At 38.9% G+C, this 18,159-nt stretch overlaps 1 protein-coding gene across 1 annotated transcript in view; it reads left to right on the forward strand.

The window, feature by feature from the left end:
* The first annotated feature begins 300 nt into the window (after positions 1–300).
* The window catches only part of SLC9A7 (solute carrier family 9 member A7), a 118,005-nt gene continuing 100,146 nt past the window's right edge, over positions 301–18,159 (forward strand). Inside the window, exon 1 of the mRNA XM_016218484.2 lies at positions 301–619. Within this exon, the coding sequence (XP_016073970.2) occupies positions 301–619 (319 nt within the window). The remainder of the gene's footprint in view (positions 620–18,159) is intronic.

Here is an 18,159-nt window from a genome sequence, read left to right on the forward strand (position 1 = left end):
AGAGCAGAGAGGCCAGGGGTTGGCGGTCCGGCCCGTGGGTCGGAGGGCCACAGCCAACCCTGCTTCTGTGGCCTGACAGACACGAGGCCCCGCGCGGCAGCGAGCCGAACAGGTGCGCGGGCGGGGGGCGGTGCTTGGGGATCCTGCGCACTGCGCGCGCCCCTCCCCCGACCGGGCGCCAGCGGGAGGAGGAGCTGCGGCAGCCGCTGCCACTCCGGCAGGTCAGCCGCGCCAAGTCAACTCGCGGACGGCGCCGGCTGCTGGTCCGCGCGCGCTGGAGGCGCAGGCAGCTCTGGGACCATGGAGCCTGGTGGCGACGCGGCGCCCCTTGGCCTGGGGCCGGCAGCGCAGGCGCTGCCACCCGGGCTGCTGCTGCTGCCGCTGCTTCTGGGTCGGGGGCTGCGTGTCGCTGCCGCGGCCTCCTCTGGGGCGGAGGCTGAGGACAGCAGCGCCATGGAGGAGCTCGCCACTGAGAAGGAGGCGGAGGAGAGCCACAGGCAAGACAGCGTGAGTCTGCTCACCTTCATCCTGCTGCTCACGCTCACCATCCTCACCATCTGGCTCTTCAAGCACCGCCGGGTGCGCTTCCTACACGAGACCGGGCTGGCCATGATCTATGGTGAGCACCCCACCCAAGCCCACCTCCCCGACACCCCTTGGGCAGCCGGAGCTGCGCTTCCCGCTCCCCGCGCTTCACTGTGCTCCCCCTTCACTCGCAACGTGTTTCATTCCTTTTCCTTTTCCCGCTGTTGGTTCCCAAGGTCAACTGTCTGTATTTTCTGTTACCATTAAAAAGAATTACACTCCATTTCGACGTTTCTTCATGGGGAACCAGAAAAATGAAAGGCACAGAGGTGGCCTGGTTCTGTCCACAGGGTTCTGGCTTGCCCCCGCCCCCCCGTTGCGACCCCGGACCCCCGCCCTAGTTCAGCTTAGCAGGCTGTGTGTGTCCTGGCGGGAGGTGGGTGACTTCGCAGGGGACCGCGCCACCCCAGGAGTCACACCACAGTGAGAGTGGGGCAAGGACTGAGGGCTTCTCGGTTTGGGTATGGGGCCTGGTGGATGCCACATCCATGGTCAACCTGTCTCGGCATCCATTTCTGAGATCTGTGTTCCCTGGTTCCTGGTTGATAAAGTCAGAGCTTGAAGCGCTGTGAAAGGTGAATGTGGTTTAGGATCCAGAGTGGTGCTCAGCCATGTGGGCACGCCTTTCACCCTTGTGTCCAGGTGGGAAGTTATACCCAGTCACTTGCCTTCTCCAAGCAGAGAGGAGCTTTTGTATTCCTCAGATTGTAACATGGACATGATTTTGAGGATACATTTGTGAATGTATGAAGGGGAAAAGTAGTGGTTTTAATTCTGGAATCAGCCTTCTTTTGTTATGAAAGGTGGGCATGATGCCACCATCCTTTTCTGGATTTAATGGCACACAGTGTGTCACATGCACAATGGTCAGTACAAATCTTCTGTCATTACATAGGTGTCATTTAGCCATAATCTGAATCATCCTCCCCCCCCCCCCAAGCCCCCTGATCCCTTCACCGTGACACCAAACTGGAACCAAGTATTCTCCTTTTGAATTTAATTCAGTAGAGTTAAGGCCCACATCGGTGTCCTTATGTGAAATGGATGAGCCCACTTCTCGACTGTTTCCAATAGACAACATTTTACTTTATCACTTATACTGGAGGGATCTCTCCACTCAATTTCCATTCAGGGTTCCCTGATAGAGAATGGAAAGCAGACACCTTAATCTTTAATGTGAAAATTACCCTTGGCTCTGGGCCTTGCTTCCTCATGGTTCTTGATTGGTTGCTGATAGCCCAGGCTCTTGGCCACCAAGGTTATGAAGTGCTGTCGGGAGCCCTTGAGTTTTCAGGGGGTAGTGGCCTTGAAAGATCTTGTATTGAAACAGGACCAGGTCCAAAATACCTGGTCCCTCTTGAGCTCTGTGGTTTGTGTCAGTTGGTGACAAATGTCTGAAACCAAGGCTGCAGTTAAGCTAGGAGGTTTCCTGAGCAGAGAGCAGAATGGGGAGTGGAAGCACATTGTCATTTCTGGCGATTGACTCTGAGCCATAATGCAAATGAAGATTGCCTTTATATTATATAGGTAACCTTGAAAATATTTTTATTTTATAGCCCCTATATCCAATTCATTAAAGTGCAATGTGAAATACTTTTAAAAAGGTAGCTTTGACAGGCTCATAAATATATGCTCAAGTGCATAGAAAGTAAATGGGGATTTAAAAACACATTTTCTGAAGAGTACTCCGTGTTCTTAGGAGCTCAATCACCTTTATCTTAAGGCTTAAAAACAGCAGTGGAATTTTCCTTTGATGATATGTACTTTTAAGCTCATCACCAGCATTTAGTCATTGGGGCTGTGCTGCAGTGTACTGTTTCATTTTGTGTTACTGAAATCTGGTTTAATTGATGATTGTTCAGAAAAGGCAACATCATCTCATACCATTCTGTGTAATTTTTGTACTATGTCTTTGGGGTTTAATGTTACTTTGAAATGTATTAAGAAATTTAGTTTGTCAACATGTGATGTCTTAGGTTATTCCAAATATTAATATTTTGATGTGGCTTGCCTATAATTGTGACTAAATATTTCTCTCAGGGATATTTACTCTTCTGTTTCAAGACCCTCCCCCAATCTGAATTCTAATATCATTTGATTACTGAAGACTATTGAGATTCTGTTAAAAAATTCAGTATGAAAATCTTTGAACACTTAAGTGAATGCAGTACAGATTTTCAGGGCTTCTCTTTTTTAATAGTAAGAAGTCAGATTGCATTTTTTGAAATCAATAGAGGAAGTGAGTAACTGTCCTGTTCCCTCTGAGTAATAAAGGACAAAAAGACCCAAGGAAACTTGTATCTGCTGCATGCCGGGTGACCAACTTCATTTTTGGAGGTAGACAATTTAACTTCTAAATGTGAGCAAATTTTTATGAGTGAAAGTGTTCAACTGTGAATTTCAAAACTTTTTACTTTTAAATTTAAAAAAATCTAATTTCTGCCACTTTAAAAATATTTAATCTAAGAGGGAAGGCTTTTATATACGTAGTAATATATCAAAATAAAAATAAATTGAGATAATGTATACTTGCCAGTATAGTCATAAAATATCTGTAGGAACTAGGTGTCCGTGACATAGGGGTGAGAGGGAGACATCACTTTATACCTTTTGTGCTATTTGGTTTTTGAACTGTGGAAGTGTGTCCATGCCTTCATTCTGTGGCATTTGTTATGGTATTTTTAAGATGCTCCTCAGATCATCAAATTTGATGCCCACTTCTCCAATTTAAATCACATTACGTTGTCAATTTTCTGTGACCTTTCCATTGTTGTGTGTACCCTGGAGCTTCTGGAGCCCTGTGCCTGAAATTGAGACAATTTCAGGTGAAAGGGGAAGATTTTCCCCCTCCTCTCCTTTTTACCCCATTATTCCCAGTGAGTAGCTGATGTTACATTAGGAGTGGTGTGCACAAATAGATCCAATAACAACACTTACTTTGATGCAAAGGACCTAAGACAGTAAAAGACAAATACGCCATGAATGCTTACCATTTAAATTGAGAGGAACTTCCCCATCTACCAAGAGAGAGTTATAAGCACTCCTCCCTGACAACAGCCCCAGACAGCTACAAGGGAAGGTGACCACATACCAGACTCCAGGGTAGTTGAAAGCAGCACCCCAGACCCTGAGATGGGAGCTGTGTGGCAGAAGGCAAGGCCGCCAGTCTAACCTGTTTTGTTAGGGCAGGGAGCTCCCAGCTGTCTGGCTCTGTGGTGATTAAGTGCCATCCTAAAGTTACTGGGCACAGCATGTCTGTATAGCAGAAAAAGCAAGTGTTCAAGGCAGAGAAAGCTGGTATAAACAGACTGTGGCCAGTTAATTGTGGTTTTCTCTCATGTGTACAGTAGTTCCACTTCCCTCATAATGTTTTTGTGACAATTGATGTGGCTCCAAAATATCTAACTTGGTCATGCTAGCATACCACCTGCTTCTTGTTTCCCCCCCTGTTCCCTGCCTATCAGCTTTCCAAGTACATGTCAGTCAGCCCCTCCAAGTTCTGTGGCCCGTGGGCTCATTGTTGCTTTGTTGGAGCTGGATTGCTAAGCACAGCCTGAGAGTGGGTTCATAGGCAAAGTCTGAAAGAGGAAAATATGGCTTTTTTGCAGTAGCATGAAATTAACATTTGAGTTTGTGAGCAAACATTTCGGGACCGTCCTCTTCCTGGTTAATCAGGAGCACTCATTTTTTAAAGAACTCCTTACTTCGGCACTAGTTTGGGGCAGCTCCGTGTGGTCTCACTTTGGTACCAGATTGCCTGGGTTCAAATGCTGGCCCGGTTACTTATAAAGCTGTATGTAACATTGGGTAAGCTCTCTGAGCCTTAGTTTCCTCTTTTCAAAAGTGGAGACAATGTCACTCACCTTACAGGATTATTGTATGAATGAGGTACTCTAAAGGTCAAGTGCAGTTTCTGGTACTTAAACACTGGTAAATATTAGTCTTCATTCTCACTTTAGACTTTGTAATTCTTTGGCCAGTGTTGCTATTTGAGGTTGGTTCAACAGAGGCCTGCAGTAATTTGACAATGCATTAGGATACAGTTAGAGGGATGAAGAGAATTATAAATTTTTTGTGTGGGGACTATTTGTTAATACCTAGAAAAAAGGTACAATGTATTTACCCTACTTTTTTATCCAGCAGCATCAGTTCTTAGACTTTATTCTTCAGAAATACTTGCATTAGCATATTACCTTACTTGAACTGCAGTATTTGTTGCAGTAGAAACAAGTTGCAATACTCATCAAGAAGGGACTGGTTAAATTAAGGCAGCTGCCCACACATACTGCTGTGGAAAAAAAACAAGGCACAGAACAGTATGTGTAGTATTATCTCATTTATTCTTTAAAAATTATGTAATGTATATACATAAACATGATGTCTAGACATTTATATATGGCATGTGTGCTTCTCTGGAAAGATACACAAACTTAGCAGTGGTTATCTTTTGGCAGTAGGACCAGTTGTTGGGAGAGAGGCAGGGAGATATTACTTTTCCCTTTATATTCTGAGTGGCCTAAAATTTCTGTAACATTACTTCTGCAATTGAAACGTTGTTTTAAAATAAAGCAAATGACTTTTTAAAATAAAGCAAATGACTTTTAAATATGTAGCAAAAAATGAATTAGAAATAGATTATAGTTATGTGGTTAGGTAGCATTAGTTATTTAAAAGTTTTAAATGGAACTAAAATGTATGTTAAAATGAGAAAAATGACATTTCCTGAAAGTGTTTCTTAGAACTTTCAGAAGTTAACCTTTTTAGAATAATGTACTTAGAAAATCACCATTTCACAACCCCCAATCATAATTGATTTAGACAAGAATTTTCAATGAATTCAAGAGTTGCAGGTGAGACATTGGGAACTCGGTAGCTGCATGGTGCTGAGTATGACCCCACAGATTACTTGACTATCGCAAAGGAAAGAAGGTACCTTTACAGGGGAGAGGTATGGCAATCACAGTCTTATAACTGAGTCATCAAATTTATCCTTTCTCCCTGTGGAACTCTCTGGTATTATGAGCCTCATTATGCAATGTAATAGGAAGCATACAGCGTTCCCTATGTAGTATTCACCCTCCAAATGTTTCTTCTGAATCTAATCGAGTTTTTTTGGCATATCTTTCAGCTTATAGGAAATATAGGGAACAGAGAAACAAATGATAAAAAACCATGGGAAAAAGAAACATATCCAAGACATGGGACAATCTACAAGACAGTTACCCTAGTTTTTTGTTTTGTGTTTTTTTTTTTGAAAGTCTTTGTCGAGGGAAACAAAAAGGCAGATAAGGTTTGTTATGGATTGAACTGTGCCCCCCCCCAAATCATATGTTGAAGCCCTAATCTCCAATGTGATGGTACTTGTAGGTGGGGCCTTTGGGAGGTGATTAGGGTTAGATGAGGTCATGAAGGTGGGCCTCCATGATGAGATTAGTGCCTTTATAAGAGGAAGAAACCAGAGCCTCCACCCCATGTGAGGATAACAGCAAGAAGGCAGCCATCTACAAGCCAAAAAGAGTGCTCCAACCAGACCCTAAATCTGCTGGCACCTTGATCTTGGGATTCCTAGCCTCCAGAACTGTGGGAAATAAATGTTTGTTGTTTAAGCCATCCAGCCTTACTAGTATTTTATTCTTGAAGCCTGAGCAGACAAAGACAGTATTCTAAGTTAATGGAGACAATGAGACATAACCAAATATAGCACAGGAAACTTGACTGGCTTCTGGTTTATGAAACTTGATTGGCTTCTGGTTCATTAAAAAGCTGTAAAAATGTTTTGAGGACAATCAGGGATATTTGAATGTGGACTTGGTATTATGTGATATTAGGGAATTACTGTTATTTTTCTTAGGCATGATAATTGTTATATAGGAGAATGCACTTATTCTTTGGAGATGAAGGCTGAAGTATTTAGGGGTGGTGTTTGAATCCTAATGTATGCAACTTACTTTAAAAAAGTTCAGTCAAGCCCAGCCTGCGTGTCTCAGCAGTTGAACATCGACCAGGAGATTGCGGTTCACTTCCCAGTCAGGACACATGCCCCAGCAGGAGGTGTGCAGGAGGCAGCTGATCAATGATTCTATCATCATTGATGTTTCTGTCTCTCTCTTCTCCCTTCCTCTTTCTGAAATCAATAGATATATTAAAAAAAAAAAAATAGGAGGTCTGGCCCCAGACTTGCTTAGAATGTCTCAGAGTGGGACTGTGCAATGAAAACACTGCGTTTCCTGTGCTCTCTTGCAGTTGAGTGTGGTCATATGACCAAATTAGAAGTATTATATGTGATTTGTGCAAAGTATCTTTCTTCCCCAAGTTCTCACCCGAGAATATGTTTTTATTGATTTTAGAGAAGAGGGGAGAGAGAGAGAAACATCAATCGGTTGCCTCCCATACACCCCCCGATCAGGGATTGAATCTGCAACCTAGGTATGTGCCCTGACTGGGAATTGAACCAGCAACCTTTTGGTGCACAGGATGATGCTCCAACCAACTGAACTACACTGGCCAGGGCTGTGCAAAGTCTCTTTACAGGGAAGGTAGCATGCCCTTCTTTTGCCATGCTCTCTGTCCTCTTGGATATGGATGTTATGTCTAGAGCTCTAGCAGCCATATTGGATCAAGAAGTAACCTTGACAATGGATGACACTTATAGCGATACAATAAGATAGATGGAGTAGGGGTCTCTGATAGCATAGAGCTGCCATTTCAGGTCTGCATACTTCTGAACTCCTTATATGTGAGAGAGAAATGTGTCTTTGTTATTTGCTACTGAACCTAATTGTAACTTTTACTTACACCAGGCTCTGACTTCCACTTGGAACTTGAGGCATACAGGGCTGTTTCAAGGACCTGAGGCAGATGTTGAGGACTACAGTGCATATGGCACTACTTGGGATTCTAAAGGAGGCTGAAGAATAGGCAATACAGTTCTAGAGAAAGGACTGGAAGAAAGGGTTAAGATTTAAAGTACCACTTATATTTGTTAACTGTTTTGGGCATTTCATACCCACACATTTAGTGATTTGCTAGAAAGACTCATGGGATTCAGAGACATTTGTAGTTGCAGTTATGATTTATTACAATGATAGGTTATGCAGCATGATCAACAAGGGAAAAAGATGTAATAGGTCGAATTTGGAAGAGTCTAGATGTGGGCTTCTAATGTTCTCTCTTTGGGGATTAGGGTGGGGTTTCACAAAGAAGCTTATTCCTCCAGCAATTAATTGCAGCAACACATGCACAGTGTTTCTGACTAGGGAAGCTTGCTTAAGACCCATACTTTTTTATTGGGGACTGATACTCTTACTGAAATTTCTGACTCCCAGAAGGAAAGCAGGTATTCACCATAAATCATATTTGCAGAAACAATCAAGCTAGCCAGGCTTATGTGGCAGAATTCAGCGTTCCAGACACACAAAACAACCTTATCAATTAGTAGCATACGGAATACTTTATAGGCCAAGTTCCCAGGAGCTATTGCAAGGATCAGTCATGCAAGGAGGTCCTCCTAGAGACAGCAACATCAGGCCTATTATGTTAACTCTTCCCTGTAGAGTAATGTGCTGTCAACTGACTGTTAGCTTTTTGTGTTCCCGAGAGGACACTTTTATTTTGTGTCATCCACACACTTTTATTTTTAAAATTATTACCTTTTTAGATTTATTGATTTTATTTTTAAAATTATCATAAGTGAAATTGACTTTTGATGCACAGTTGTATGGATTTTAACATTTGTATAGATATGTGCAACCACCACCACAATTGAGATGTACACTAGTTCCATCATCCTAAAAATCTCCCTCATGCTACCATCTGACTCTGACAACCACTGATCTATTCTCCATCACTATAGTTTTGTCTTTTCAAATATGTTGTATAAAGGGAACATTTCAGTATGTAATCTTTTGGGATTAGCTTTTTCACTCAGCACAATGCCTTTGAGATTCACCCATGTTGTTGCATGTGTCTATAGTTAGCTCATTTTTATTGCTGAGTCAGATTCCATTTTATGGATATAACAGTTTGTTTATTCATTTGCCAGTTGAAGGAAAATTGGGTTGTTTCCAATTTTTGTGTCATTATGAATAGAGCTTCTATAAAAATTAGCTTATGGGATTTTGTGTGAATGTAAGTTTTCATTTTTCTATGGTAAATAACCAGGAATGGGATTGCTGGATTATAGGGTAAGAGTAAGTTTAACTTTATAAGGAAACTGCCAGACTGTTTTCTGGAGTGACTGTACATCCCAACCAGCAATGTGTAAGAGTTCCAGTTGCTCCATATTCTCTCCAGCACTTAGTATTGTTCGCATTTTTTATTTTATTCATTCTAATAGATGTGTAGTGGTATCTTGTGGTTTTAATTTGCATTTCCCTCATGTTGAACATGTTTTCCTGTGCTTGTTTGCCATTCACATATCCTTTTTCAAGTGACTGTTCAAGTCTTTTGTCCATTTTCTAATTGTATTGTTTGTTTTCTTTGAATTTAGAGTTCTTTATATATTTTGGATGCAACTCTTTTGTTAGATATGTAATTTGCAAATATTGTTTCTCATTTTGTAGCTTGTGTTTTCATTATCTTAACAGTGTCTTTTGCAGAGCAAACATTTAAAATTTTAATGCAATCCAATTTATTAACTTTTCCTTTTTACTGATTGTGCTTTTGGTGTCATGTCTAAAAACTCATTGGTAACCCCAGGTAGGAAGGTTTTCTCTTATATTTTGTCCTAAAAGTCTTACGGTTTTGCACTTCACACTTAGATCTGTGATTTATTTTGAGTTAGTTTTTGTAAAAGGTATGAGATTGAGGTTTATTTTTTAATGTATGGGTGTTTAATTTTCCCAACATTTTTGTTGAAAATATGATCTTTCCGTCATTAAATTACTTTTGCAATTTTATACAAAATCAATTGCTGATATTTATGTGGATATACTTCTGGACTTTCTTATTATGTTCCACTTATCTCTGTATCTAGCTTTTTGCCAATACCACACTGACTTGCTTACTGAAGCTTTATAGTGGGTCTTGAAATCGAGTCCCTCCAACTTAATTCTTTTTCAAAATTGTTTTAGCTGTTCTAGTTTGAATATTCTATATTCTTAATGATTTTCTATGTAATTTTATCAATTTTTCACCACAATCAATTTTAGAACATTTTCATCACTCTCACAAGAAACCCTGTATCTGTTAGTAGTCATTTCTTATTTTCTTCCAACACCTCCAGCCCTAGGCAACCATCAGTCTGTTTTCTGTTTCTGTGGAGTTGCTTCTTTTGGACACTTTGTGTAAATGGAACTATACAATACGTAGACCTTTGTGATTGGCTTCTTTCACTTAGCATGCTGTTTTCAAGGTTTATTCATGTTGTAGCATGCATCATTACTTCATTTTATTTTATAGCTGAATACTCTTCCACTGTATGAATATATTTTATTTATCCCTTTAGTTGGTAGAAATTTGGATTATTTTCATTTTTTGGTTATTGTGAATAATAATGCTTCTACAAACATTTGTGTACACATTTTTGTGTGGCTATATGTTTTCTTTCTTCTTCTTTGGGCATATGTTCTTGTTTCTCTTGGGTATATACCTGCAAGTGGAATTCTTGGGCATATTTTTATTTTTGACCTGTTTATGTCTTTATATTTAAAGTGACTTTCTTGTAGGCAGCATGTAATTGGGTCTTGCTTTTTAAAAAATGTAATGTGATAGTCTCTGCCTTTTATTGGGATGTTTTGTCCATTTATATTTGATGTGATTGTTGATATGGTTATTTTGAATTTGTGATCTTGCTATTTGTTTTCAATTTGTCCCATTAATTTTTGTTCCCTTTTCCTACTTTCCTTCATTCTTTTTAATTACTCAAGTATTTTTAAATTCCATTTTATTTTCTGTAGCTTATTAACCATAACTCATTGTTATTTTAGTTACTTCAAGATTTATAGTATACATCTTTAATTTGTCATCATCTACCTTGAAGTGATATTATACCGTTTCAGATTTAGTATAAGGATGTTACAATAGGATACTTCCATTTCTTCCCTCTAAACCTTTATTTTTTCTATGCATTTTACTTTCACAGGGTATAAACACCACAACCCATTGTTACTACTTTTGTTTAAACAATTATCTTTTAAAGACATTTAAATAATAAGAAATAACTTTTATAAGAGTAATATGTTGTTGATATCTGTATACCATTTCCAGGACTCTTCAGTCCAGTGTTTCTTATTTCCATCTAGTTTCATTTTCCTTCTGCCAGGAGGATATGCTTTAAAATTTCTTGTAGTGCAGGTTGCTGCTGCTGAATTCTTTCAGCTTTTGTATGTGTGAATAAGTCTTTATTTTCACCTTCATTTTGAAAGATGTTTTTGGTGGATATAGAATTCTAGGCTTCCCCCCCCTTTCTCCATTTCTTGCTCCATCATCTGTTTGCTTATGTTGTTTCTCATCCTTGTCTTTGTTCCTCTGTATGTAGCATGTCTTTCTCCTCCTGCTGCTTTTAAGATTTTCTGTTTATTACTGGTTTTGAGCAATTTAATTATAATTTACCTTGATGTAGTTTTCTTCATGTTTCTTTTGCTTGGGATTCATTTGGTTTCTTGGGTCTGTGGTTTTCTGGCTTTCATTAAGTTTGGGAAAATTTCGGCCATTATTTCTTCATATATTCTTTCTATCTTTTCCTTTCTGTATTTATGGGCTTCAGGTACCTGTATATTACACTACTTCAAGTTATTCTACAACTCACTGGTGTATTTTCATTTTTTTTCTGTCTGTATTATTTTGGATTTGTTTTGTTTGCTATGCTCTTGTTAACTCACCTTTTCTTCCCCTAATCTGCCATTAATTCTATCCAGTGTATTTTTCATCTCAGACATGCAGTTTTTATGCTCAGAAGTTCCACTTGGGTCTTTTTTATATTTTCCATGTCTCTGCTTAGCTTTTTGAACATAAATATATTATAATAATTATTTTAAAAACTTTCTCTGATGCTTTTAAAATTTGGGTCTGTTTCACTTGCTTGCTTGATTATCCTCATTAATGGTTGCATTTCCTGCCTCTTTGGATGCCTGCTAGTCTTTAGTTGGATGCCAGACATAGTGAATTTTACCTTGTTAGGTGCTAGATGTTTTCGTATTACTATAAATCATCTTGAGCTTTGTTCCTAGATGCAGTTAATTTAGTTGGAAATAGTTTGAACTTTTGGGGTCTTGCTTTTATGATTTGTTAGGTAGGTCTGAAGCAGCACACATTCTAGGTCTAATTATTCCCATTAGTGAGGCAAGACGATCCTGACTGTTCTACCCAATGCCCTATGAATTGAGAGTTTTACCAGTGTGGCTGGCAGGGACAGGTTATTATTCTAGTAGCTAAGCATTGTTCTCCCTAACCTTTTCAGCTTATTCTTTCCTTTCATGCATATGCTGATCTCTCTTGAATATCTGAGGGGCAGACCCTCTGTGGATCTCTAGGATTCTCTTTCTGTTCAGGTCTACTCTCCGGTACTTTGTCCTATGAACTTCAGCTGCCTTTATATCCAGACTCTAAGCTTTGTCAGTTTACACTGGAGAGTCTGCTCGAGTTTCCCCTCCATGTTTTGTAGCTTGGAAATGCTCTTAAGGCAGTTAACTGGAGCAATCATAGGGCTTACCTCTTTCCCCCTCTCCTTCCATCTCTCAGGGATTACTGTTCTTCATTGCCTGATGTCTAGGGTCTTTGAAAACCATTAATTATCTCATGTATTATTTTGTTTTTGTTTCAGGTATGAAGATAAATCCAGTCCCTGTTTATTCATGTTGTCTAGAAGTGGAAGCCTTAATTCCATAAAGGAGTTTTGGTCTTCTTATTTTGGCATCATAACCCCATACACGCACTCTCTATCTTTTGGTATTTATTTTTCTTGAACTGTTGACTTTATGTCTGTGTTTATGCAGTTATACATGTTTATATACACAGAGACACACATTTAAAGCACACCTACCATGGACTATCTTATTCTAGTCTAGGACTCTGTTGGCTACTATACATTTTTGCTGCTGAGAGAACTGGGGAGAGAAACAATTGCATTCATTAACAGAGTAGGCTGTGAATGAGCCAGAGTGATTCTCTTCAGTGGTATGAATGAGAGAATTGTCTATTTTCAATGGGAGTGTTTATGATGGCACTGAAGAGAGACACAGACAAGATGGTAATACTGTAGTGACTTACCTATTGTAGGGAAATGTGGTAAAGGGTGGAGCTCTGATATGGCAGATGAAATCCTCCCAGTTCACTCAGAAAAAAAGAGGCAAGTAGTTCAGTAGGAGGCAACGTGAACCAAAGCATTGGAAGAGCTGAGAAGCCAAACAGGGTGCATTGGAGCAACTTAGTGACATGCAACAGCAGGAAGCCTCTGCCACCCCTAGGGCTGAGGTAGGGAGGAGGTGGTATTAGCAGAGCCCAGGAATGAGATCTCTTGGCAGGAACTGGAACCACTGTGGGGGCTGCCTACTGAGACATAGGAGCTGGAGGGAGGGCTGTCTGGTGGGAGCTTTAGCCATGGAGATGACAGCCATTGCCTGAGAAAGAGAAAGAGAGGGACAGAAGGAGAAAGGGAAAAAGGGAGAGAGCACAAGTGTGTACACATACAGCTGAGAAATAGAGATATCCTGGTATCCTGGCTTCTTTCTTCTCATCCTCTAGTCTCTTACCTGTGCCACCTATTGGATGTATCTAACTGGAAATCACTTGGAAGGGGGACTGGAAATATAGTTTACAGGGGTCCTGGTTGAAGGACCTGGTTGGGCCAATGATATAAGTTCAAAGGTGTGACGCAGGTTTGAGCAGTTTCTTCTATTCAAAAGGCCAAACGAACCTCAATCATTTATTTGTTACAAGAACAAAAAGTTAATGGAAACAAGTTCTTTCTTTAATTGGAATTATAGCAACTCAGGTAATAATATCAGTTAATTCAAACTGATCAGAAACCTTGATTAGATATTAAACTATAGGAATTTCCAATCTTTCTATGTTTTTCTAAGAAAATGATCAGCAAATTTTTCCTTAGTAAATCATAGTTTAATTGACACAGTCTTTCAGTATTTCAAATATCTCCTCTTTGTTGACCAAGCATAAATGAATCAGGAGGCTTTGTCTAAGAATAAATGATAAAGATTTATTCAAGGTTCTTAGGATTTACAAATTAAACACACAACTAGGCAATACCCAGAGTGTTCAAAAGAAAAAAGAAAAGATGAGTGTTCTTATAGTAAAAAGCATGTTCTTGAGAAAAATCAGTCCTGCATTCTTAGCCTCTGGATTGGTCTGAGATGGTAACCTTCCAGGTGTCTGGTGGTTTGGATAATGGCTGTAGGTGGTCTGGGCATGTGAACATTATTTCCTAAGTTCTTCAGAGGATTATCTGTGTGATTTGTCTAGATCTCCAGGCATTAATACACAACTGAAAGGCTCAAAAGTTTTATTCCTCAGACTTAAAGTAAAAGAAAATCTGTTCCTCATGCATTAGCCCATTTGACCTGAATAAGTTTTGTCAGCTTGACTCTATAGACTGCGTTTTGAGTCATCTTTGCTGTACTGGCTTCACCTTGTGTTCCTCACTCGTTGCTCAGAGTACCTGAAAACTAATAACCAACCTGCTGGGTTCAGCTCAGAGATATGGACTGTAGAGCTCTCATCCTTACAACAGTAAAAAAGCTGGACAGATTGCAAATTAATGACTTCCTGAAACCAGAAGAAAATTGAGATTTTAGGGCAAATAGCTAACCCCAAATCAGGAGAGGTACAGGTGCCACTGCAGGGAGAAACAGACCTGAGCATGTGCTTACCTGGGACAGACACTGCTGCATGTCATATAAGCCAGTAATATTAAAGTAGAATTTTTTAATGAATTGCTAAAGGTTAGGGCCTCAGGTAGTAGGAGGTTCTCACCCTCTTGTAGATTTTTTCCTTTAAGGACCCTACCAGGTGCTCACAGGGAATATCAGGAAGACTCCTAATAAAGTTTCTCCCATGTGTTTGCTGGCATAGGCAAATATCCATTGCCAAAATCTGTCCCAAATGTCTCCCCATCTGCCTCAGGAGCAAAAGTTTAATTCTCGAGAAGAAGGATAACAGAAGCTGAGGGCACTGGTGGAAACCCATTGCAGCTATGGAAGGGGAACAGGAAAGCAAAGAATTTCTGCTTTGGGGGAAGGAAAGGAATACCTGCTGGGCCTAGAATTATGTTTGTAGGAGGACTGGGAATGCTTATGAAGACCACAGTCACAGGAACAAGGGTCAAAGTGCCTACCTAATATTGAGGATTAATTGGAACACAATAGAATGCCCTCATCTCCCACCTCCCCAATACCAAGCTAACTAGCATCAAGTAAAAATAGAAATAGAAATGATAAAATGAAATAGTTAAAATGCTCAAAAAAACCTAGAGAAAGCATAAAAAGAGGAAAAAAGAAACAAAGAACAAATGGAACAATTAAAAATCAGGTAACAAGATAGATTTTTTAACTTAATTTTTATTGTTGACATTATTACAGATATCCTTCATTTTGCTCCCTCCACCCAGACCCTGCCCCCACCCTCTGGCCATCACCACATTGTTGTGTGTGTCCATGGGCTATGCATATAGGTTCTTTGGCTCATCCCTTCACCTTCTTTCATCCAGTCCACCCCAACCCCCTCCCCTCTGAGATCTGTTAGTCTGTTCCACGTACCCATGTCTCTGGTTCTATTTTTTTTGGTCAGTTTATTTTGTTCATTAGATTCCACATATAAGTGAGATCATATGGTATTTGTCTTTCTCTGACTGGCTTATTTCACTTAGCATAATAATCTCTAGGTGCATCCATGCTGTTGCAAAAGGTAAGAGTTTCTTCTTTTTTATAGCTGCGTAGTATTCCATGGTGTAAATGTCCCATAGCTTTTTTTATCCACTCATCTTCTGATGGGCACCTGGGCTGCTTCCAAATCTTAGCTATTATAAATTGCACTGCTATGAACATAGGGGTGCATATATTCCTTCTGATTAGAGTTTCAGGATTCTTAGGATATATTCCCAGGAGTGGGTTCGCTGGGTCAAAAGACTATTCCATTTTAAATTTTTTGAGGAAACTCCATACTGTTTTCCATAGTGGTTGTACCAGTCTGCATTCCCACCAGCAGTGTACTAGGGTTCCCCTTTCTCCGCACCCTCGCCAGCACTTGTTTGTTGATTTATTGATGGCAGCCATTCTGGGAGGTGTGAACTGATATCTCATTGTAGTTTTAAAGATAGTAGATTTTAATCCTGCCATATTAGTAATCACTTAAAATGTGAAAGTGTGAATGGTCTAAAAGGCAGAGATTGTTGGATTGGATAAAAAGGAAGACACAACTACATGCTATTTATGAGAAACCCACTTTAAGTATAAAGACATATATAGATTAAAAATAAAAGGATTAAGATACACTATGCAAACACTAAACAAAAGAAAGCTTGAGTAGCTATATTAATTTCAAATGAAGTAGAATTCATAACAAGGAAGATTGGGGACTTTAATTATATCTGCAAAATCATTTAACCTTTGCCATATAATGTACCATAATTTCAGAAATGATATCCTGTCACCTTTGCTATATTATTTTGGTTAGAAGCAAGTTAGACGTCCTTACCTAAAATATAGGTAGTCCTCACTTTGCATCAGCCTAATGTGTACAGATTTCTGTTACCATAGCTTAACTAACAGCATCCCCCTAACAACATGGTTCAAATTTCTGGTGCCACAATATGTTAACTGTGAGTAATTGCACAAAGTACCATCTTTACTACTAGCTCTTTGTTCCAGAAATAACTATGTAAATACAAATACACATCAAGATCAGAGATCAATCATGTTATTTCTTTCAAAGTCTGTTTGTGATTGCTCACCATCCATCTGTTATTCAGTTCATACACAGACAACAAGCATGTAGTTGCACTGTCTCTTTGTATCACAGTGATAAACCCATGTAGCATTTTACAAAAATGGATAACTGAAAGGGAATTGGCCAACAAAGATGAAAGTGCAGCAAATAAATGAAAAAAGATAACACTGGAAAAGAAATTTGTATTGATCGTAAATGGAATCACATAAGAAATAGCTGAAGCAGAAATGTTGACACTGTCATCATCTGAGAAACTAGATATACAGGCAGAAGAACTTAGTGAAAGCGAATTTATTGACATAAATGAGCAAAGTGACATAAATGAAAAGAATGAGATATCCCAGAGGAAGTTATACCAGCAAAGAAACCTTCAGGTTGAAGGAACTCTTTGAGGTATTTCAAGACATTGAAAGTGCTAAGGATATAATGTGGAAGCTGATCCTAACTTAGAAAAGAGTGCGACAATTCACCAAGGAATAGAAAAATGCTCGCTCTGTATTGTAGTTACATGAGAAGAAAGCAAGCAAGCGCTGTTTAAACTACTCTTAATAAGCTTTTAAAAAAGTAATAAAAATTTTAATTCTCAATATTTCTGATGTTTTAAATTATAGTATACTAAATATTAGTTTTACTATCTTTTCATTTCCCTTTACAGTTATAGCCAAGAGTAAGTCTTTAATGTTATTGACAAAAATTTTTAAAGATCATTGAACTATTATATTTTTACCATTGATTATTAAGATTGCTTTACATGCTTTTAGCTTGCATTTTTGTGGTTCCCACTACCTTGCAGGACTGTATACTATTCAGTGATTAAAAAGAATGAAATTCTTATTCATGTTAAAACGTGGATGAACCTCAAAAACATTATGCTAAATGAAAAAAGTCATGCACAAAAGACCACCTACAGGCAAATGTATAGAAAAAAGTAGGTTAGTGGTTGCCTGGGACTGGGGGTGGAAATAGGTATTAACTGTAAATACATTACCAAGGATCTTATTAAGGGCATGGTGGTGATGGTTGCATAACTTGGTAAATTTACTAAAACATATTAAATTATATACTTAAATTGGGTGAATTTTATGAAATGCATATTATAACACAATGAAGTTGTTTTTTCTTAAAGTGAAGGTGAAATAATGATATTCCCAGATGAATAAAGACTGAAAGAATTTGTTTCTATCAGATCTGCCTTACAAGAAATATTAAAGGAAGCCTTTTGGGCTAAAAGGAAATGATACCAGACAATAACACAAATCCACACAAGGAAATAAAGACTAATGAAAATGTAACTATGAGTAACTATTAAAAACTGTATAAATATATACATTTTCCTCTTTTATTTGCTGAACTTTTAAAAAGATATAAAATTGAATTAAACAATGCTGTATTATTGGGTTTGTAGCATATGTTTGTAGTATAGGTGACATGTATTTTAAGATACTAGCATGAAGGAGATATGTAGAAATACTAGAATCAAAGGAAGTTTCAATATTTTATTGGAATTAAATTAGCATCACACTGAAGTTGATTGTGATCAAGACTTTTGTGTTCTTCAGAAGTGTTTTTGAGTTTTCCTCTAAAGTTTAGCACATTTTTTCTTAACCTTATTCTTACATATTTCATATTTTTGTTACCATTATAAATGATATTGTTTTGTCCATTACATCTTTAAAC

The sequence above is a fragment of the Miniopterus natalensis genome, chromosome X (genome assembly GCF_054644295.1).
Source record: "Miniopterus natalensis isolate mMinNat1 chromosome X, mMinNat1.hap1, whole genome shotgun sequence".
Classification (NCBI taxonomy): Eukaryota; Metazoa; Chordata; class Mammalia; order Chiroptera; family Miniopteridae; genus Miniopterus; species Miniopterus natalensis.